The sequence below is a fragment of the Glycine max genome, chromosome 9 (assembly GCF_000004515.6).
Source record: "Glycine max cultivar Williams 82 chromosome 9, Glycine_max_v4.0, whole genome shotgun sequence".
Lineage (NCBI taxonomy): Eukaryota > Viridiplantae > Streptophyta > Magnoliopsida > Fabales > Fabaceae > Glycine > Glycine max.
This window is the reverse complement of record NC_038245.2, coordinates 41,717,833-41,739,491: the sequence shown is the minus strand read 5'-3', so window position 1 is coordinate 41,739,491 and position 21,659 is coordinate 41,717,833. Positions and strand designations below refer to the sequence as shown.

The window sequence follows — 21,659 nt, the reverse complement described above, 5'->3', positions numbered from 1 at the left end:
CTCTCCTACAACTCTACACAAAATACAATAAAAATTACTCTAAAATCATTAACTTTAACATCTTCGGAATGAAACCTCAGAAAAAGTTAAGTCCTATTATTTTAACATAAAAATAAACAATAAAAATAAAAAAATAAAATAATTACTATGTAATTTCAATATACAACATACGCATAACATTTATCATATACCAAAATATTTATAATTTATCATGTTGTGTACATATTATCAACACTAATTTTCTCATCAACATTTGTGATTACTTTACTTACTTTATAAGCATATAAATGTAAAGATTGAGTACGTCGTCTTTCTCTTACGTGGAGAGTCATGAGTGTATTTACATGATGAGTTGTATAGTTGAGAGGAGATACTATTTACAAGCTCATAACATAAAATTTGAAAATTATTTCAAAGTTTAAAATAAGAGTTGTTTGTCAATTTTAGCTTAAATCCTTTAAAATTAAAAGATTAATTTCTTTTTCTCGGGTCAATTAGTTTAGGATTAGCGACAAGGAGACTAAAATGTGTTTGAATTTTTTTTTTTTAAAATGCTGATTAGTATTTTCTCTTTCCACGTCAAGCATGGAATATGCTCAGAAGCTTGAAAAAATGCTTCACATTTTCACATCCTTTATGCACGTCTTTGTTGCAGGACTTGTATCTAAGCACCCACTTAAAAAATCGTTTAAGTACATGTTTGGAGTGACAACATGATAAAAAAATCATGCCCCACCCCATAATAGAGTCACAACAACAAATTGTTGCTTCACAAATTTCATATGATACCATAATTTTGGAAACGTTGATTTTTTTTATTGTATCCAAACACGCACTAATTCTCTGTCACTTTTGGATTTTGAAAATTATTTTCTAAAACAATTTTGTACTACACAACAATCAATTTCTTATTTAAAATCTATTAAGTTTTAAAAAATTGTTTCCAAAATAAGTGTAAAAAAAAAAAAACAGAATCAGGAGATATATTTTTTTCATATTTTTCTTCTATTTCCTCTTATTCAACCTTTCTTAATTCCACATTTTACTGTATCCGGTACCACCGTCCTTCTTGTTTTTTTTATCTAGATATCTGAATATAAAATTATCTCTCAAACCTTATTTAATATTTTAAAAACTAAAAATAGATTTTTAAAAATATAATTAAATACACCCTAATATGCGAGGCTTATTTTTAAAAACTACATTTTCAAAAAAAAAAAATTAAGAATTTTCTTCTAAATGTTTTGTCTAAAGAGGAGAAAAGTTAGAAAGATAAACTTAATCAAACATATTAAAAAACTGGTTAATCGAACGGCCAGGATACATAGTCTCTGTTACGCAATCGTAACCGTCCATGTGTACTTAACAAACGAATCTTAGCCGTTCATTTAATCTTTATAACCCAATTTAATCCCCACATTAGGGTTTCACTGCCGCGAAAACAGAACAGGGACTCACTCTGGCAGCGGCACTCTCGGTGGCTATAATCTTTCTGTGGTGAGGTAAGATTCTGACACCCTTTTAAGATTTGAGTCACTCTGCAACTTCTTAACCAAAATCAAAGGAAAACGGAACAAAAGTTCTGATTTTTGGGTTCTCTGCAAAATTTGTTCATTTGCGCAATGTCTGCCATGAAAATTCGATTGATGATCGTGCTTTGTTTTGTTGGGGTTATAGGGAATTTGCTCTAGAAAAAAGGGTTTTCTTATTTATTTGTATTTCCTTGAATGAGATTCAGAGACAAGGTAGCACCTTTAGCATTATCTGGCAGTGATAACAATACTCTATTTATGTGTGCTCGTTAACTATTGGGTTAATTGTTAGGCTTAATTGTTATGTCACGCTTAATGTAACTATTGGGTGTTGTAACTATGTTTTTGGCATTGTTTTATTCATAAATGGGTGTTCATCTTTCTCTCATTATGTATTGATCAAATGGGATAAGCATATAATTGTACTTTCAAACTAGTGTTTGAATTTTAAAATCAGTAAATGACACTGATAAGAAGAAGTATAAGTTGTTGTCACCAGGGCTGTTGTTATCTTGACAATGCTGAAAATATTTTGTTTATTCATACTGGATATGTCCTGTAATCTCGGCAGTTTGTTGATGAAAATGATGGGAGATGTAACTAGGAATTTGACAACGTGATCAACTTGTTTCTTCATTATTTTAGTATCGGTGTGGTATCTGATATAGTTTCAATTAATCTATATAAACTTCATGATGGGCTGGTGCTTGTTGTCTGTTTACATATTGAACTTTCATTTTATGCAACTTTGAAAACAGCATTCACCTAATTCCGTTCTTTGTTTACAGTTGTCAAGATGTACACATCAAGGAAGAAAATCCACAAGGATAAGGATGCTGAGCCAACTGAATTTGAGGAATCAGTCGGACAGGTTTATTTTGGTTCTTTATACTATTGTTGTTGATGTGGTTTGGAGCTGCTAATCAGTTTCAACTTTCAAGTGCAATGACCAATTAATTTGTTAAAAATTTGTTGCAGGCATTGTTTGATCTGGAAAATACCAACAATGAGCTGAAAAGTGATCTGAAAGATTTATACATAAACTCAGCTGTGTAAGAACGTGCCTTAATGGTTGTTTGTGTGAAGATAATGAGATTTTTGCTTGTCTCTTGACTATCAGTTTTCATGATCTACAGCCAAATTGATGTTTCTGGGAACCGCAAGGCTGTGGTTATCCATGTCCCCTACAGATTAAGGAAAGGATTCCGGAAGATTCATGTCAGGCTTGTGAGAGAACTTGAGAAAAAGTTTAGTGGAAAGGTAGGAAGAGCCTTGTTCCTTAGTTATATATGGATTCATTAGATTGGAAATTATTCTTGCTGTCTTTATCATTTTTTCCAATATTCTTTTGCCTGACTGTTTCTCTGCATTCCTATGTCAGCTACTTCACTATTTTACTCCTTGTTTTGGATGCTTGTTGAACTATTCTTTTCATTCTCTTTTAATCTCCATGGTGTCTTTAGTTGCTTTTATTTTTTCATGGAAGTGTTTTAGTCATCTTCAAAGTTGAAATTCAGCTAGTTGTTGTGCAGTTGCAGTAATGACATAAATAACATTAGCCTTGGGAAAATAGTCTCCCTTTTCCAGTATTCATGTATTTTTTTTAATGCGTGATGATTCATTTTGTTATATTAAGGAGCCTTAAACGTGTAGGATGTAATCCTGATTGCCACCCGGAGGATATTGAGGCCACCAAAGAAAGGTTCTGCTGTTCAGCGTCCCCGCACCCGAACACTCACTGCTGTACACGAGGCAATGCTGGAAGATATTGTATTGCCTGCTGAGATTGTTGGAAAGCGTGTTAGGTATAAAATTGATGGTTCCAAGATTATGAAGGTAAAGATTCTAGCCAAAAAACTTTAGAAGTTATTCTTATAGTATTATTTTGTTCAATCAGCCACTGAGATTCAAATAAAACATCTCTAGTTAACCAAGCTGATGTGAGCATATGCATGTAATATCAGAAAATGAATACTCGTTCTTAAATTGTTGTCCTTGTCTGGATAGGTCTTTTTGGACCCCAAGGAGCGAAACAACACCGAGTACAAATTGGAGACTTTTGCTGCAGTATACAGGAAACTTTCGGGCAAAGATATTGTGTTTGAGTATCCTACCACCGAGGCTTAGGTTCTATTTGTTAGCTTTGCATTTGTTTCTGAATTATATATGGTGGATGCTGGTTTTGTTAAGTTGGCTTTAATTCTGGATTTTCTTTAGGGGTGGTACTTATAGAAAATACTGTCTCCTGGTTTATCAATGTAGAATTTGATATATTTTCTTATAACAAATGATGCCCGTATTTCTACTATTTATGTCAGTGTTTTGTTTTGGAATGGAAGCGAATCTGTTTGCTTGTAGGTTGCCGTAGTAAGATTTTTATTCATCTCCATCACCTAATGCCTAAATGCCTAAGGCTATGTATAGATTGGTGGAAGGGAAGTAAAATCGTGTAAAATGGATTGAAATAGAATAGTACAATGCATTTATGGCTGAGCCAAGGCCCGAGACCCGACCCACATTTGAAGGTTATTGGGCGGGTAAGAAAATAGTTTAAGATGGATCTAATTGATATAAGAAGCAAACTATTTCAATCCATTTCACTACTAATGGGAATATTTAAATAAATAATCATGTTAAGATCCTGATATAAATAGTTTTTTTCTAAATTTGACAGATTAAAATTACTATTGATTCATCTAACAATTTTACAAGGATGTGAGTTCACTTTTGCTGTTGACATAAGGATCTTATTGTGAGAATCTTATTAGAATTTAACTCACTTAAACTTTTAATAATAAAAATAATCCAACCAAACCTATTTAATAAAAGCATACTTCGATTGTCCCTTGAAGATAAGGAACATTTTCTTGCAACTGTTTTTTTAACATTAAGGCTTAAGCATTCCCCTAATGGGAGACCCCTTGGAGCTTAGTCCCCACTCTAATGATATATTGAACTGCCTTTTCTGAACCAAGCTGCACATCATGGTTTTTTTCTCCCACTGACTATTTCCAACAGCAAGACTCCATAACTGAAAACATCCGTCTTCACAGACAGATATCCATGCAATGCATATTCAGGGCCCATGTAACCACTGCATTCATCAAATATATAAAAGCATATGGATACCTACACCTTAATAACCAACAACAAGAAGGAAATAATCTTAGGATTTAATTTCTCATTCAGCAATATGTTACTAGCTTTAATGTCCCTATGAATAATTCTTTCCGAGGCCTCTTCCTGCAGGTAGAGAAGTCTTCTTGCCACACCTGCAACTATTCTAAATCGCGTTGCCCAGCTCAAAGATGAAGACCTCCTCTTATCTGAAATTTGTTATGTTATAACTGTTGTCAATCAATCACTGCCCACAAACAACCACAGAACAAAGGTGAATAAACATCTTTTCCCAATACCAAACAGAAAGCAATCAAGGCTTTAATTAGGAAGATACTCATACAAGCATCTTTTCAGGCCCTTCTGCACAACAACCCAGTAATGTAACCAAGTTCTTGTGCTGAATTCTTAGTAATAGTCTGACTTCATTGGTGAATTCTCTAACTCCTTGCCTAGATTCCAATGACAGCTTCTTAACCGCCACTTCTTGACCATTTAGCATCAATCCCTGCACAATGCATGCATAATTTAATTAATTACATAAACATTTAGTTCTGAAATTTTAACAATAAGGACTAATTACTGATCTTTGGTAATCTCATGACTAAAATGACACTTTTATAATTTTTAAGAAATTAACTAGAATGCATGGAATTGTAAAGAATTTTATATTCATAAATTCTTATCATAAAATTGTTGACCTTTAATAATTATTTTAAAAGTTATACATAGAGTGATAATTAGTTGATAACATAATTTATTCAGTACATTCTACCTAAATTCTAATTTTATAACAAGATTTTAATCATTTCATAATCATATTTTTGTGATGAAAGACATGATTAAGAGAAAAAATCTTACTAAAGATAATCAACTAGGTTGATTGATGAAAAATAGTCATTAGGGAAGATATATACTTCACAATAATATATGCCATGATGACCCAAAAATGATATTAATGTAATTTAGTCTCTTTTATCTATTAATAATATAAAAATCCTAGAGAAACTAACATTGCCATTTGTCTTTATGAAAATAATCTATAAAACTTGTATTCATGATCCTTGGTGTATATGTTTTTGGAGATGAGTGAGAACAAATTTGAGAAAGAATGAGAGAAAACATCATTATATAGCTAATATTGGGTAGATCTTTGCATTAGTATAGAATTAATGATATCTGAAAAAACTATCTATACTCTTGTTGCATGATATTGAGTATTAACCTAGGTTCAGAAGGAGATGTGGATGTTTTCAATTGTTTCGTTGAGGCTGTTACTTATTGGAGGGTTGTGTACTCCTATAAAATCTTTAACGTCCAAGTCAGTAAACCAATAAAGACGTGTCTTGGGACAAAATGTATCTTAAGAAGATTATGGGTGTATATACATGTTGGAGTTATAAAGTTGATCGAATGATTGAATGAAGATCATAAATATCATAATTATAACATTATATCATTTTAATATGTGTCATTAGTAGCATAGTTAAGAGAGAAAGAGGGATCAAATTACATATATCTTATCTTGAATGATTTTGAGGTCAATTAAGATGTTGATTAATATATATATATATATATATATATATATATATATATATATATATATATATAATTCTTGGAATGAATGTTAGTATAGAGCAATAAAAAGAAGATAAAGGAATAAGGAGAAAGGAGAGAAGACACAAAGTTTTAATGTGGTTCAATACATGTATATACCTACGTTCACGGCTACACTAAGAGGACTTTTTATTACTTGCACACTTTAAAGCTTACAAGGTGTCTCTATATATAACACTAATGAGAAACAAGTTTTTACAAATCAAGCGATATGGGACAAAGGAACTAAGACCACAAAACTCTAACAATTCTCCCACTTGAGGTCTAAGTTCCAAACTCTAGCAGCTCCTTGTAAGCAATGGGTTCATCGACTCTTTACCTAGTGTAGCACCTTCATCTTTAATTATCCTCGAAGGCTAACTGAGGCAATGCAAAGCCCCAGCTTGTCAGTTGTAACAACTTTAGTCAACATATCTGTTGAATTTTATGATCCTAAGATCTTCAACAAAGATAAGTCTCCATCATTTATCAACTCCCTGATAAAATGATATCTTAATTGAATATGCTTGCATCTAGAATGGAAGACTGGATTCTTAGCCAGACTTATAGCACTTTGACTGTCACTAAACATTGAAGCATTATCTTGTTCTTTCCCTAATTCATTGAGAAAATTCTTTAGCCAAATCATCTCCTTAGCTGCTTCTGAGATAGCTATGTACTCGGCTTCCGTGGTTGAGAGAACAACTCTATGTTGAAGTTTAGACTTCCAACTCACAACAATATCTCCCAAAGTAAAAATGTAGCCTGTGGTGTTTTTCTTGGTATTAAAATCTCCTCCCAAGTCTGCATTTGAAAATTCCTATAAAGTGAGATTGTTTTTTTTGAAGCATAAACACATCCCTAAAGTACCCTTCAGATATCTGAGTATCCACTTTATGCCTTTCCAATGATCCTTTGCTAGATTTGATAGGAACCTACTGACAACTCCCTCTGCATGTGCTACGTTAGGTTTGGTACACACCATTTACAAGTGTGAGGTGAAGTCCCATATTGGGCAAAAGTGGAAAAGTGGAGCACCATATTAGTGAGGAGAAGACCCATAAACCTAAGCCTTAAGGTTTTGGATTAAAGTGTAGTGTCAAGTTTCCTTATGTGGTGGCTCGTGCTCCACCGGTGTAAATCTATTCGGTGTTTACTCCCCTCGAATTCCCCAACAATTGGTACCAGAACCGATGGTTCGACTTGGTGACCAACTCAGACTAGTAAGATGGCGGTGATGGATCTTAGCCTTGGAGATCCCTTGTATCGAAAGTTTTACCGCAAGTAGCTAGAGCATGTGGGCTCTAATGGCTATACTCGTGGATGACTTCCGCTCGAGGGGGAGGCTATCATGTGGAAGAGACTCACACTTGAGGGGAAGATTGTTGGGTTACAAGTGTGAGGTGAAGTTCCACATCAGACAAAAGTGGAGCACCATATAAGTGAGGAGAAGATCCATAGACTTGAGCCTTAAGGTTTTGGGTTAAAGTGTGGTGTCAAGTTCCCTTATGTGGTGGCTCGTGATCCACCGGTGTAAATCTATCCGGTGTTTAATCCCCTTGAATTCCCTAACACTTTACGCCTTCACAATGCTCCTTTGCTGGATTTGATAGGGACCTACTGACAACTTCCACTGCATGTGCTATGTCAGCTTTGGTACACACCATAGCATACATCAAGCAACTTGTTTATATATTTCTCCTAAGATAGCTTCAAAATTTCTTCTGATCTATTTCTAAGAATTCTCATACTAAGGATTTGTTTAGTTGGACCAAGATCCTTCATTTCAAAGTTTTCTGCCAACTGCTGCTTCAACCTGTTAATTTCTGCCATACTAGATCCTGCAATCAACATGTCATCAACATATACGACAAGGATAACATAGCTATTAGTATATTTCTTAACGTAGCAGCACATGTCACATCTGTTAAATCCTGAGTTGCTCACTAGCATCAGTTAACAACAAATAATCCAATGAAGGGGAATACCTATCTGGTGGTACTGAAGTTCTGTTAGATCTTCCTGGAAGAGTTGATGGTTCTGGTTCTGACTCAACCTCTACGCCTGTACTCTGGTTTCTATTGGCTACATCACTTTTTGAAATTTCTTCAAGTGTTGTTTTCTCATAAACTTCTGACAGTTTACCTGCACATGTAGATTCTACAGAAAATTTGTCCTTATAAAATAAGTTCTCATTAAAAGTGACATTTCTGCTTCTGATAACTTTCTTGTTTTGGCCATCACAAAACCTGTAGCCATACATGTCAAATCCATAACCAATAAAATAACACTTCTTCGCCTTCAGGTCCAATTTATCCCTACTATTAGAGTCTGTCAGTATATATGAAACACAACAAAAAATTCTCAAATGCGAAAGTTTTACCTCCTTTCCAGACCATACTTCTTCGAGCAGCTGATAATTCAAAGGAACTGATAGTCCTCTATTGATGAGATATGCTGTTGTGTTTATTGCTTCTGCCCAGAATGCTTTAGGCAAGCCAGATTGGATCTGCATACACCTCGCTCTCTCGTTCAAGGTTCTATTCATCCTTTTTGCAACACCGTTTTGCTTAGGTGTTCTTGGTATTGTCTTAATCATTCTGATCCCATGTTCTGAACGGAAGTCTTTAAACTCCTAACTATCATATTCCCCTCCATTGTCAGGTTTCAGACTTTTAACCTTTAGACCTGCCTGATTTTCAACTTCTGTTTTCCACCTTTTAAACACAGAAGACACATCAGATTTATTTTTAAGAAAATAAACTCATACCTTTCTGGTAGAGTGGTCGATAAAGGTGACATAATAGTGTGAATTTCCAACAGATTTCACTAGGGCTGACCCCCAAACATCTGTGTGCAACAATTCTAACTTTTCAACTTTAGGAGTCTTCCCTGCCCTTAAGAAGCTAACCTTTTTCTGCTTTCCAAAGATACAGTGTTCACAAACACCAACATCAACATGCTTCAAGCTTGATAGCTTACCTTTTGCCGCCATAAGCTTCATTCCTTTTTCACTCATGTGTCCAAGTCTTTGATGCCACAGGGTTGAATTATTGATAGCCTCAGTAACTACTACCATATCCTCCTCATCTGCAATCATGTAAAAAGATCCTCGCTTTTTTCCACGAGCCACAACGAGATTGCCTTTTGTTATGTTCTAATCTCCATCTCCAAAAGTGGTGTAAAGCCCCTCATCCAACTGTCCTATAGATATTAAATTTCTCTTTAAGGCAGGAATATGTCTGACATTGTGCAATGTCCATAGGGATCCACTGGAGGTCTTGATGTCAATATCACCTCTTCTGACAATGTCTAGAGATTTTCCATCTGCAAGGTAAACTTTCCCAAATCTTCCAGAAATATAGTTAGATAATAAATCTTTAGAGGGAGTGGTGTGGAACGACGCACCTGAGTCCATAATCCATGAATCAACAGGACTATCCAAGTTGAAAATTAATGCATCATCAAATTCATCAGTTGCTGCATTTGCGGATTCATCATCATCGCGCTTCTTGTTTTTTTGAGTCTTGTTCTTCTTTGGTGCCTTGCACTGATTGGTAAAGTGACCTCTCTTGTCACAATTCCAGTAAATAATGTCACTTTGAAATTTTGTCTGACCTTTCCTTCTTGACTTTGATTTGCCTCGACCATTCTGGGTAGTCCTTCCTCTGTCTTCAGTATTCAATGCTGAATTAGAAACATGACTAGAAGATTCTCCTGAATCTCTCTGGTGAACATCTTCGCTTAAGATTAAGTCATGGATGTTACTAAGCTTTATTGTGTTCTCCCTTATAGAACTACTAACTGCAGTAACAGTTGCAGCCCATCTATTCGGTAGTGATGACAATAGAATCAATGCCTTCACCTTATCCTTAAATTTAATCTGCACTGACTCCAATTGGGCAAGAATAGTATTAAATTCATTAATATGATCAGTTATAGAGATACCTTCTCCCATCTTGAGGTTGAACAACCGACGCATCAAATATACTTTGTTGGCTGCCGACGGCTTCTCGTACATATCTGATAACGCCTTCATTAAGCCTGCAGTAGTCTTCTCGTTTACGATGTTGAACGCAACGTTCTTGGCTAATGTCAATCTGATCACGCCAAGAGCTTGTTGATCTAGCAAGTTCCATTCTTCTTGCTTCATGTCATCTGGCTTATCCCCTCATAAGGGTTGATACAACTTCTTCTGATATAGATAATCCTCTATCTGCATCTTCCAAAAGCAGAAATCTTTGCAATCGAACTTCTCGATCTTCACCTTCCCCTCTTCTAATGCCATTGCTTCCACTGCCTCCTCTAAACTGAGAAGACTCCCACTAATTTCTCTAAACTAAGGAAATCCCGTGGAGTAACCAAAAACTCTTGATACCAGTTGTTAGTATAGAGCAATAAGAAGAAGAGAAAAGAATAAGGAGAAAAGAGAGAAGACACAAAGTTTTAACGTGGTTCAGCGCACAATGTATGTACCTACGTCCACGACTACACTAAAAGAACTTTTATTACTGGCACACTTTAAAGCTTACAAGGTGTCTCTATATATAATACTAATGAGACACAAATTTTTACAAATCAAGCGATGTGAGACAAATGAACTAAGACCACAAAACTCTAACAACGAAGTGTGTCATATTCAATTGGACAACTTTGACAATTGATCCTGTCAACCAAGCAATCGAACATGAGGTCTATAGGGCAAGTAGAATTGTAACTGATATCTCATCTCTTTGTCTCTTCAGTTTCTTTTTTTTATGCGGTGGAAAATACAAATGAGAATAGGCAAATTTACTGTACAGGGTCCTTTTAGAAAGAATTTACGGAAGATGGTCTCTTTTAAAACAAATTACAGAGGGGGTCTTTTTCTTACGTGGGTGCCGCCATTGACACTGGCGGGAAGCCTGAACCGCCAGTGACAATGGCGGGATAGGGGGTGCCGCTATTCGTAGCAGCGGGACAGGCAGGAGTGAGAAAAGCGTACCGCCATTCCTCCTGGCGGGACATGCCTACGTTGGCAGTCCCACCATTGGAGCTGGCGGGATAGGAGATAATACAAATTTATTTTTGCTAAAAATAATACTACTACGTATTCTAAAATAATATAATGATAATACCTGAATAACATAACCGCATATGAAGGAAGCTTTTCCTCTAGTTTGAGTAAGGCAACAGCATCTGCCATCATTAAATCACAATTAACTAAAACCCAAAACTAAATTCATTTTTATTTTAATCACAAAAAATAACTCACGATTAACTAAAACCTGAAATCAGATTTATTTTTATTTCAAGAGTTTAATGTCCAATCCTTTTTATTTACAAAACAGTTAAGACCGCTCGAGAAAAAAATCACAATTAACTAAAACTGAAACCAAATTAATTCATTTTTATTTTAATTCGATAAAAACTAAAATAGTTAGAAAAAAAAAGAATGCCACAACCAAAATGGTGTGAAATTTAACGCTGCTGAAATTTCTCGTTTTGCCCCTTTTCCGTTAGTTTCTCGAGAAATCGACAAAAACAAAATAAAAATTGAATGGAAAATTCAAAAGAGATTCTCATTCTTGCATGCCTATCCCGCCAGCTCCAATGGCGGGACTGCCCACGTAGGCATGTCCCGTCAGGAGAAATGGCGGTACGCTTTTCTCGTCCTATCCCGCTATTGTCACTGGCGGTTCAGGCTTCCCGCTAGTGTCAATGGCAGCACCCACGTAAGAAAAAGACCCCCTCTGTAATTTGTTTTAAAAGAGACCATCTTCCGTAAATTGTTTCTAAAAGGACCCTGTACATTAAATTTGCCCATGAAAATAATAAAAGAAAACTAGCCGTGCCTAGTAAAGAATACACCTAGGACTTCATCTCTTCAATTTAATTAGCATGATCACTGGCCAAGTTGAACTTGGTCATATGATTATGGGACGTAGAGTATATTCATAATAAAAACTAATACTGATTTTATTATATATTTATAGTTCAATTAGCATGACCTAGGAGTAGCATTTTGTTTTTGTTTTCTGGAGTGTTTCTAAGTAATTTGGATTCGTAGTTCAGAATTTGTGTTGATTGTTTTGCTATGGTTTTAAAGAGGCGAGGAAACGGTGGACGTTGATTTGGACTTTTTTGGAGAGTAAAGGAAACGATGGTTGTTGCGTGGTGCAATTTTGGGTTTTTCGTGACCGGAGGATTTGAAGGTGCCATAAAGTCACCAACAAAGGTTATTATAATAGTTTGTAATTAAAATACACATAGTAACGGTTATTTGCCGCCACGATTTTAAAATTTTAAAGTTAACGAGCATTAACATGGTTGACAGAAAACGGAAAAAGAAAATTAAAGAAACTTTTGACAACGTAAAGGATTAAAATTAAATGTAATAAAACAAAATAAGTATGAAACTTAACGAGCAAAGTGACGTAAGCCTAAAATATTTTACGGAGAATTCGCCCAATGTCTAAGTAAGTAGTAAGGTACAACACTGCAGCATTTTGAAAATTTATAATATAAAAAAGGGAGAGAAAATAAAGATATGGCGACGCGGGAGCAGCCAAACAGACCCTGAAGCAACCCCACGTTGCCATATTTGCCCTCACAACAACCACAAATTACAAATACTTTGCATTCATTCACCCTTCTTCGTCCCCTCAACTCGATCTACGCCGACATCCATGATCGACCACCGATAACTTCGCCATCCCTCGCCTTGCGCAGTGTTGACGTCGTTGTTGCGTTTCTAGGAATACGACGACGACGACGGTGAAACGCTGCGTTTCGAGAAACGATGAGGTCTTCTTCTTCTTCGGACAGGAACAGGATCAACATCGCTGCCAGTGCTCAGAAAGTCGATGTCGATAACCGAATCTCCCTCCGATTCTACTACCGCATCGCTGACAACATCCTCCGACAGGTCCTTCTCTTCACCTTCGTGCTTTTTCAATGGCATGGGAACGAAGAACCCTATATGCTACAATTTAACAATTTTTTGTTTTAGAAAAAATTAATATGCTTCAATTCATAGATTTTATTGTGCGTGGAATGTAAGGATTAGAGATACATAGAAAGAGAGTGCAATCTGCACTGCTGAATAGCTTTTTATGAGATACTTTTATATCATAAAATGCACTTTTAAATTTGAATATTGTTCACGGGGATTTGGTCTTGATGTTGGATGAGGGTGCAGAGAATTTGATGCCAAAATAAGTGACCAGAAGAGTAGTGGTATCAATGAGTGAAAAAAAGAAAAGCGTACCTCAGTACCTGAAAGGGGAGGGGTTCCTCAGTGTGCATATAGGCATTTTGAAGGTGGCATGTTTGGGTGGGTCAAAATGTGTCATATGTTCGTCAACTGTCAGGATGCTCATACTTAGAATCGGCAGTAGGCAAGTGGATCACACTTAGTTATGTGATGATGGGATGCAAGGCCCTTACTGGATTACTGGTGTTAGAGTTTCATGTAAGCAGTTAAGCCTGGGTGTGGTCAGACATTGGTCATGTCCGTGGTCTAGGCCAAGCTATGTAATCTGCTGGCAATTGTGCTGGGGTGCATTGTTGGCCCGTGGTAGGTCGGACTGTTTAGGCTTGGGCCATGTCCGGAACAAATACGTACTACGTAGGCATATTAGGTTATGTTCATCAATTTTTGATAGTATTTAGAATTTAACATGAGATAGTTACGAGATAATGTTAGTGATATGAAGAGTGACGTACATGAATGTCACTATCTAGTTTTGTTTGCCTTTTCCTTGCAATTATTTTATATTATGCAGGATCGTTGAATAATTATTCTTTTTCTCTGTATATTTTGTGCTTTTACTAATTGCCACTTGTGCTAATATTTTTTCTATTCCAGAATTTATGGTCCTACTTCAGTTTTGATTTATATCTATAAATGTCATCAGTTCATGTGGTCATGATGTGTTCTTGATTGTTTAGTTGCTGTGCGTGACCCTCAATTATTGGTTTTAACATTGCAGGCTGATATCTTTCGTGCAGAGAAGAATATTATTGACCTATATGTCATGCTTTTAAGATTTTCTAGGTAACACAAGGTGGCTCATATCATTATTTGACACATATTATATTTCTCTTCAGTTTAATGGTTCAAAACAGCTCAACTTAATTGTATTTGTTACTTAGTCATTAAACTGCATTGAGGGGTCATTCCTTTTGTTTTGTTTTAGTTTGGTGTCTGAGACAATACCACGCCACCGAGACTATAGATCATCTCCACAAAGGCAGAAAGAATCATTGAAAAAGGTTAGTTCTTGACACTCTTCTCCAAATGAAAATTTGTTTTTAAAAAATCTTAGAATTAATCTGATTTTCAATTTCTTGCTGTAGAAATTGTTAATTTCGTTGAATGAACTGGAGAACTTGAAACCAGTGGTCCAACAGAAGATCAATGAGCTTAACAACAAATTTGCATACCAACAAAATGGACAGGGAAAATTTATTTCAAATAATTCACTGGATTTTTCTCCTGTGAAAAAGCTAACTTCGGCTAGTTATGGCCTAATAAAGGTAAAAATTGTTGCACACGAATTTAATACAATAAAGGTTTCCATTCATAGGCGATAATCATTCCCTAAAATTAAATCTTTTCTGTTTTTTTGCTCTTCCCGAAAAGAAGTTTTGCATCCATATGTTATTGCATATTTGACCAGGCAGTCAGACCTACTGCTGGGGAGTTTGTTTACCAAGGATCAAGGAGCCAACAGTTCTCTTATGTCAGGCCTGTGGAAGAGCATGTACGAAGACTGTAAGTATTGGACTCATACTTCATGTATAATTGACTTCCTAATAGTGATAGGTATTGCATATATTATTGCAGTTTCTTTTATCACAGGAATGAAGTTACGTGAAACTATCCTTCATTTTTTGGTTGCTTTCTAATATCATATGATAAAACTTCTGTTTGAAAGTCAAATGCTAGATGGTCTTCCTTGTGCAATGTCAGTAATGTGACTATCTACTTATCTGAATTTTTGTTATGAGAGCAATTCAGATTTGCTTGTTTCTTTTACATTACTCTGTTGCTTTTTCAATATAAAATTTGATCTAGTTAAGTAAGCAAGGATTAAGCAGTTACAATAATTCCTTGTCCTGGGTTATACCAGCCTTGGGAGAAGAATTGGGATCAAATCGTGAAACGAAAGGCCTATTTTCCGATTCATGAATTGAACTGTATCGTGAAGCTTAGGATTCATGATCAATAATAAAGAACAGTATCGTATTGTGGTTTGTACGATACTGATAACTATGATACTACCAGCTGGTTGAAATTCAATTTATCCATGTAGCAAACAGAACAGAGTATTTGGAGTCTACGATTTCTGGGGATATCATTTCCTGTTTCTGAATTTCATTGGAAAACCTTGAAAAAAGTTGTCAGTCAAAAACTTTAAAAGTAAAAAGAGATTTTTACATTTGTAAATAAATTAAAAAACCAAAAAAGGATTATGGAAATGTTCAAAAAAGAGGTAATGGAAACACATTTTTTTTTATCTTCAAGAACTAGGAACCTGATAAAGCAAGGTTCAATGGCAAATTTATTTTAAGAATTGCTTTATCGTATTTGATCTAGTAGCACTACTTGAAATAAAGTTTTAGTCTATGCCTGCCTTTTCAGTCATTTCACATATTACTTGTCCTGCATTTTTTGGCATAAACATTGCTTGACTAAGAGGTCCCTTGCATTTTTTCTAACCTTTTGTAGATCTCTAACTCTTCCACCTCCAAAGGAGGAAACTCTCTCAAGACATTCTATCCTTGGTCCCAACGGGCTAAAAGGGCATTGGAGACCACCTATCATTGATAAAGGGGTATGATTTTTTTTTATCTGTATGTTTCCATTCTATTTTATTTGAAGATTTTCTTGACTTCTCTCTCTGAATGTGGATGATGTAGATCAAGTATCCAAGCAACATAGATCTATCCCCTGTTGAATTACCGAGGTTATTGTCTATTTTAAGCTTCTACAGTGCTTTTCTCTATTTTTGGCCTTCTAGTTTTTTTTAAGAAAAAAAGTGTTGTATGTCAATTGTAGCCTTTTTAAAAATGTTGAAACTATATTTTAAGTCATTCTTTTAAAAGGACTCATTGGCTCATTAGAGCTCAATGTTTTTAAGAGAATGTTGTCCATGATGCATCTTTAGCTGGTTTTTCTATTTATTTCTATATTAATTGTGTCCATCTTACTCTTGGAACATACAGCCTACAACAGTCCATGGAAGATGAATCTCTGAAAAAGAAAGATAACAGCATTGCAGAACACCATAAATCAGAGTTAGCTTCAATTCTAACCCAAAGTGAGGACTGCCAGCTGCAGCCCCATCCCCAGCCTGAGCCTGACCAGGAGCCTCCTTCTCTTATTTCTTTTGAAACAACAGAAACCTCTGCTCAAATAGAAGTTATCAGACAACCTTCTCCTCCACCTGTACTTGCTGAAGTACAAGATTTGGTCCCTGCAGTGTCACCTTGTGTTAATGAGGCAGGGTGTAAGACAGAGATTCCGTCATTAGATAATAGTGTTCATGCCGAGGATCCTCTACAACTGCACATTGTGAGTCAATAACATTTTCTTATCTTTTTTTCTTTTTTTGTATTATTATAGATTGATGTTTCTGGGGGGATACACAGCTAAGTTCGTGTTGAGTATTTAGTTTCTTCATATATAGTTATAATTTCTAAAATATCAATCATTGACATTATCCTCTCTTCTAATTTGCAGTCAGCTGCTTTGATGGAGAGTTTTATGAAGCTTGCCAAGTCGAATACAAAAAAAAATTTAGAGACTTGCGGTGTCCTTGCTGGTTTGCTTGTAAGTGTTTTTCACTTCTTTTTTTTTATCTCAAAGTAAAGCTACAAGCAAAAATAGATCCAAAAGAGTTTTGGGAGCTCAAAATTGAATGGTGCATTGACTAACTAAAAAACACTATTAACTACGTTTTGTATGATTATGATCTTGTGCTGATACAACAACATTTTTCTTTTTACTTTTTCTATTTGTCATGAATCAACTTGTCATATGCATGGTATATTTATATGTACTAGCTTGTAAAATTTTCCAGAGTGTAGTTGCCTAGTTGGACTTCAATGGTTTAGTCTCTCTTGTCTTCAATATTTTATGTTCAACTGTTAGATATTGATTGTAATTTTGTATAACACATGATCTGCAGAAAAACAGAAAATTTTATATTACTGCCCTTATAATCCCAAAGCAGGAGTCAACATCAGATTCTGTAAGATTTCTTTCACTATAAATCTTTTGGAGATATGAATTACTATTATTTATTCTGTAAATGTTAAATTTCTTATTTTTCTTCCTGAGCAGTGTCAGACTACAAATGAAGAGGAAATATTTGAAGTGCAAGATAAACGGTCTCTTTTTCCCCTTGGGTGGATCCATGTGAGTTTTCAAACTTTGTGTTTGGTGAAACTTAATCAGGCAGTGGAATGTAGAATGAAATTTATCATTGTGTACTGCAGTCTTCCATTATTGTAATGCTGAAATATATTATTCTGAATTGCCAGACACATCCTACACAATCTTGTTTTATGTCGTCCATTGATCTGCACACCCATTACTCCTATCAGGTGGGTTCATTAATTTTAATTAATTATTATTGGTAATGTTTCATTCTTCTATTGTTTTTGTCAAAGACAGGGCTGTCCTGTCACACACGCATCCTGCATTTCTCTATACTTTATTCATTTCTTATGCAAATCCTTGTTTCTTTAGATTATGCTGCCAGAATCTGTTGCAATAGTCATGGCGCCAAGAGATAGTTCGAGGTAAGATCACACATCTCAGACGTGTTTTGATGTATGGATGATAGCAAAGAAAACATCTCAATAGTAGAATTAAGTTGGTGAGATCAAATTTAAAAAATTATCCCAAGTATGCTTTAGAAAAACGTGACCCTGTAAATTTAGGAAACCCAAAACTCGTAATAAACCTTGAAAAGGGAGCGAGGGTATTTTTGTAATAATACAACACATGTAGAAATGTGAGCAGAACTCTAATTCTATGATAGTTCCAAAAAATACTTAGTAATCCATGCTAAAAAAAGAGTAAAATATTTACTGTGAAAATTACATTACAGTTACTTACCTCTTATTTCGCATACTCCTAAATCAGCATATTGACCACCCCTTTGCCCCATAAAACTGGAGATAGGTATATTATCATATTTACACATTAAGAAGGTATTGAATTTCAGACATTTTTCCATAATTATTTGAATTTTTTGGACTCTGAATGTTTAATGTGTTAGCTGTCATTGAGATATTTTACCTGCATACCTTGTAATTACTTTTGTCAATTTGCATGTACAGAAACCATGGCATTTTTCGGTTGACAACCCCCGGTGGAATGTCTGTGATTAAACAATGTGATCAACGTGGCTTTCATCCACATAGTCAGCCTCCAGATGGTGGTCCTATTTACAAGACATGTACAGATGTATACATGAACCCAGATTTAAAATTTGAGGTCATTGATCTTCGATGATAAGAGTTATGCCCTCTGTCATTGTTCATAGACCAAGCTTTTCTCCTATATAGGTTTTACTTTTACACCATTAATTCAGCCGTGGCCATAAAGAACGGCCCGGCTGTGTTTGTAAAAAAGAAATTATGCTCGTTGACTGTTTATTTTGAGTTGCACTGATTTGAACTTTTAACGGCTGTGTTGCATGCATGGTCTTTTGTATTAGTATCAATCTGTTTTACCCACTGCTGTATATCAAACATATGAAGATCTAACCGGTATGCAATAAGTTTGTTACTTATTCTCAATTTTATTAAATTTTTAAAATTGGTTAGTATAAAATATAGTTTATAAAAATAATTGAAAGTACTAATTTTATAAATATATAGTTAAATTAAAAATAATACAATATTTTATTTTAATTAATAGATAAGGATATATTTTAGTAAATCAAGGCTTAAGCACTTTTTCTTTCCTTATAATTTAGTATTTTTTCCTTTTTTGTTAGTGTTATCTAAAACATTTTTAACAATAAAAAAAACTTTGAATAATAAAAATAACGTTATTTAAGGCTCTTTAACAATGAAAAATAAAATAAATACCTTTTTCAAGGACTAAAATGAAAAAACATTAAATTACAAGCATGAAAAAAAATATTTAAATCATAAATAAATTATTATGTTAATAAAAAGGTATAAGTTTTTTATTTTAATTATTGAAATATATTTGATGAACAACTTAAATTAATTATAGATATTTAGTTAATTTCAAATTAATATTTTAAAATAAAATAATCGATGAATTATTACTCATTTTTATAATAATAAACCAAGGAGAATTATATTCATGCAGCAAATCGGTTAATTTATACATCTCATATAGGTATTATATCATTATTATTAATCAGAAAAATATAAATAAAAATGAATTTTATTAGGTTTAATATTTTTTAAGACAATAATTATTCAATTAAAAATATAATTACTTATCTTCCTCAATCTTAATATAATTATATTCGATATGTTATTAAAATATTTAAAAAATAAATTTTATTAATGTAATTTTTTTTATAAATTCTAATATAAAAATAAAATTATATATATATATATATATATATATATATATATATATATATATATATATATATATATATATATATATATATACATATATGTAAAGTAAATTTCATTTGAACATTTGAGAGTTATTCGATCTTATTAAAATTTTAACTTCATAATAATTATTGATTTTATTTAATTATGTAAACATTTTTTAGTCATTAAGGTGAAGCTTTAATTTCAGAATAGTCATTTATATAATTTAATATGATGTAACATTAATGAAAAATTATCAATGTTAGAAACAAATAATGTAAAATATAATTACTACTGTTAGATCATATTATTAATTTTAGATTCTTTCTTAATTTATACTTTTCATATGAAAAATACACTTAAAAATGAAAAATAAATGTTTAGTAATGTTTCTTTTTTCTTCCTTATTTATGACCGAAAATTTATATAAGTGTCAAATTACTTCCATTATTATCACCTTATTATTATGAGTTTTTTTTCTTTCAAAATCATTATTATAATTATGTGTTATAAAATTACTCATATCTTTAATGATTTTAGTCTTAGGTTAATTATTTTATATTTTTCTTTTTTCTTATTTAAATGTTAATAAATATAAATATATGCTTAGTTTATAAGGAAATATATGTAAAGTTATTTCAATAAACTATAATATTTGATATATTTTATTTTATAATGATAACCTAATGAAAAAATTGACAATAAATATAAAATAGATACAATACTTAAAATTTCATTTACAATGAATTATTTATAATAAATTATAAGCTGGTAACAAATTTTAACTTCATAAGTCTTCTTATATTCAAATAAATTCATGCAACACACAAGTTTTTTAATAAATTTTGTTTTGAATTTATACCTTTCACATAGGTATCACATCATTATTATTAATTGAAGAATGAAAAAATCATGATAAATTTCAATAGATAAACTGTTTTTAAAGATAATATATACTTAATTTAAAATATAATTAATTTTCTTACTCAATGTTAATGTAATTATATTTAATATGAAACTAAATATTTAAAAAAATGATAAGTTTATTTATTTACATAAATCTTTAGATAATGCTAGGCATAAATATAAAAAATTATAAAGGGCTATAAAATTATCATCATTCTGACAAGAAGAGTTCACAAGGCCATTGCAGCTACAATCTATACCTTTTATGTGATTGAATAATTCAAGCAATTCAATTAGAGAGAATTTAATAGTGGTAGAATGTACATTTTAAAGAAATGGAAAAAAGAGAAAAAAACTACTAAGGGTCTTAATGATGGTATTTTCATAGGCAGGATTATTTATTACATGAGCTACTCTCCTTGGAAGAGAATAAGTGGTCGATAAATGGTGATGATGTTGTGCCTTCTTAATACATTTGACAAGACAGGGCAAGGCTCGATAATGAGTTGCCATGCTCTGCCTGTTTCATGATAAAAATAAGAAAAAATAAAATAAAATAAACATTTTCCTCTAAACAAAGAAAGTCTTTTTTTGAGAAGGGCATTAGATCGATGTAGAACGGTTTTTTTAGTAGTGAATTTACATATACTGATGTATATATCAAACTTGTGTCTATAAAAAATAAAAAACAAAAACTTGTGAAGATCCAACAAGTGGTTACAGCTTATGTTAAAATGCATATACTAATTTGCATCCGTTAGTCAGGTGGTTTATCATAAGAACTGTTATTTAACTGTTATTTATGAATTCTTCATGTCACTTATGAAATCATGAAATAGCCTGTGTCATAAAAATCCTTATAAAGTGACAGACCAGTTATGCATCTGTTGACTTCTAATTGTGATGGTGTTCTCCTTGTACACT

At 33.3% G+C, this 21,659-nt stretch overlaps 2 protein-coding genes across 4 annotated transcripts; both read left to right on the top strand.

The window, feature by feature from the left end:
• The first annotated feature begins 1,413 nt into the window (after positions 1 to 1,413).
• On the top strand, positions 1,414 to 3,840 carry LOC100499757 (40S ribosomal protein S7). Of its 2 annotated transcripts, none has more exons than XM_003534117.5 (6): positions 1,414 to 1,502; positions 2,321 to 2,403; positions 2,511 to 2,584; positions 2,669 to 2,792; positions 3,186 to 3,368; positions 3,540 to 3,840. In XM_003534117.5, the coding sequence occupies exons 2-6, from the start codon at positions 2,329 to 2,331 to the stop codon at positions 3,657 to 3,659; spliced, it is 576 nt and encodes a 191-aa protein (XP_003534165.1). In that variant the 5' UTR covers positions 1,414 to 1,502; positions 2,321 to 2,328; the 3' UTR covers positions 3,660 to 3,840. The 2 variants fall into 2 exon arrangements, with proteins under 2 accessions (XP_003534165.1, XP_006587502.1); XM_006587439.4 differs by having other exon boundaries at positions 1,428 to 1,497.
• Positions 3,841 to 12,725: 8,885 nt separating this feature from the next.
• Positions 12,726 to 18,928, top strand: LOC100777366 (AMSH-like ubiquitin thioesterase 1). 2 transcript variants are annotated; one of them, XM_006587438.3, is made up of 14 exons: positions 12,726 to 13,152; positions 14,219 to 14,283; positions 14,426 to 14,501; positions 14,586 to 14,765; positions 14,909 to 15,003; positions 15,961 to 16,066; positions 16,152 to 16,198; positions 16,458 to 16,806; positions 16,975 to 17,064; positions 17,423 to 17,485; positions 17,578 to 17,652; positions 17,733 to 17,840; positions 17,986 to 18,038; positions 18,582 to 18,928. In XM_006587438.3, exons 1-14 carry the CDS (start codon positions 13,027 to 13,029, stop codon positions 18,754 to 18,756), a joined length of 1,608 nt encoding a protein of 535 aa, XP_006587501.2. In that variant the 5' UTR covers positions 12,726 to 13,026; the 3' UTR covers positions 18,757 to 18,928. The 2 variants fall into 2 exon arrangements, with proteins under 2 accessions (XP_006587501.2, XP_003534164.1); XM_003534116.3 differs by having other exon boundaries at positions 12,731 to 13,152; positions 17,778 to 17,840.
• Positions 18,929 to 21,659: the final 2,731 nt, after the last annotated feature.

Bases quoted from the DNA above. Each gene is read 5' to 3' on its own strand.
- LOC100777366 (XM_006587438.3), top strand. From the start codon at position 13,027: ATGAGGTCTTCTTCTTCTTCGGACAGGAACAGGATCAACATCGCTGCC. The intron at 14,502-14,585 runs GTTAGTTCTTGA...TTCTTGCTGTAG, and splicing joins AGAAAGAATCATTGAAAAAG to AAATTGTTAATTTCGTTGAA. The intron at 17,065-17,422 runs GTAAGTGTTTTT...CATGATCTGCAG, and splicing joins GTGTCCTTGCTGGTTTGCTT to AAAAACAGAAAATTTTATAT.
- LOC100499757 (XM_003534117.5), top strand. From the start codon at position 2,329: ATGTACACATCAAGGAAGAAAATCCACAAGGATAAGGATGCTGAGCCA. The intron at 2,404-2,510 runs GTTTATTTTGGT...AATTTGTTGCAG, and splicing joins TTGAGGAATCAGTCGGACAG to GCATTGTTTGATCTGGAAAA. The intron at 2,793-3,185 runs GTAGGAAGAGCC...TTAAACGTGTAG, and splicing joins AGAAAAAGTTTAGTGGAAAG to GATGTAATCCTGATTGCCAC.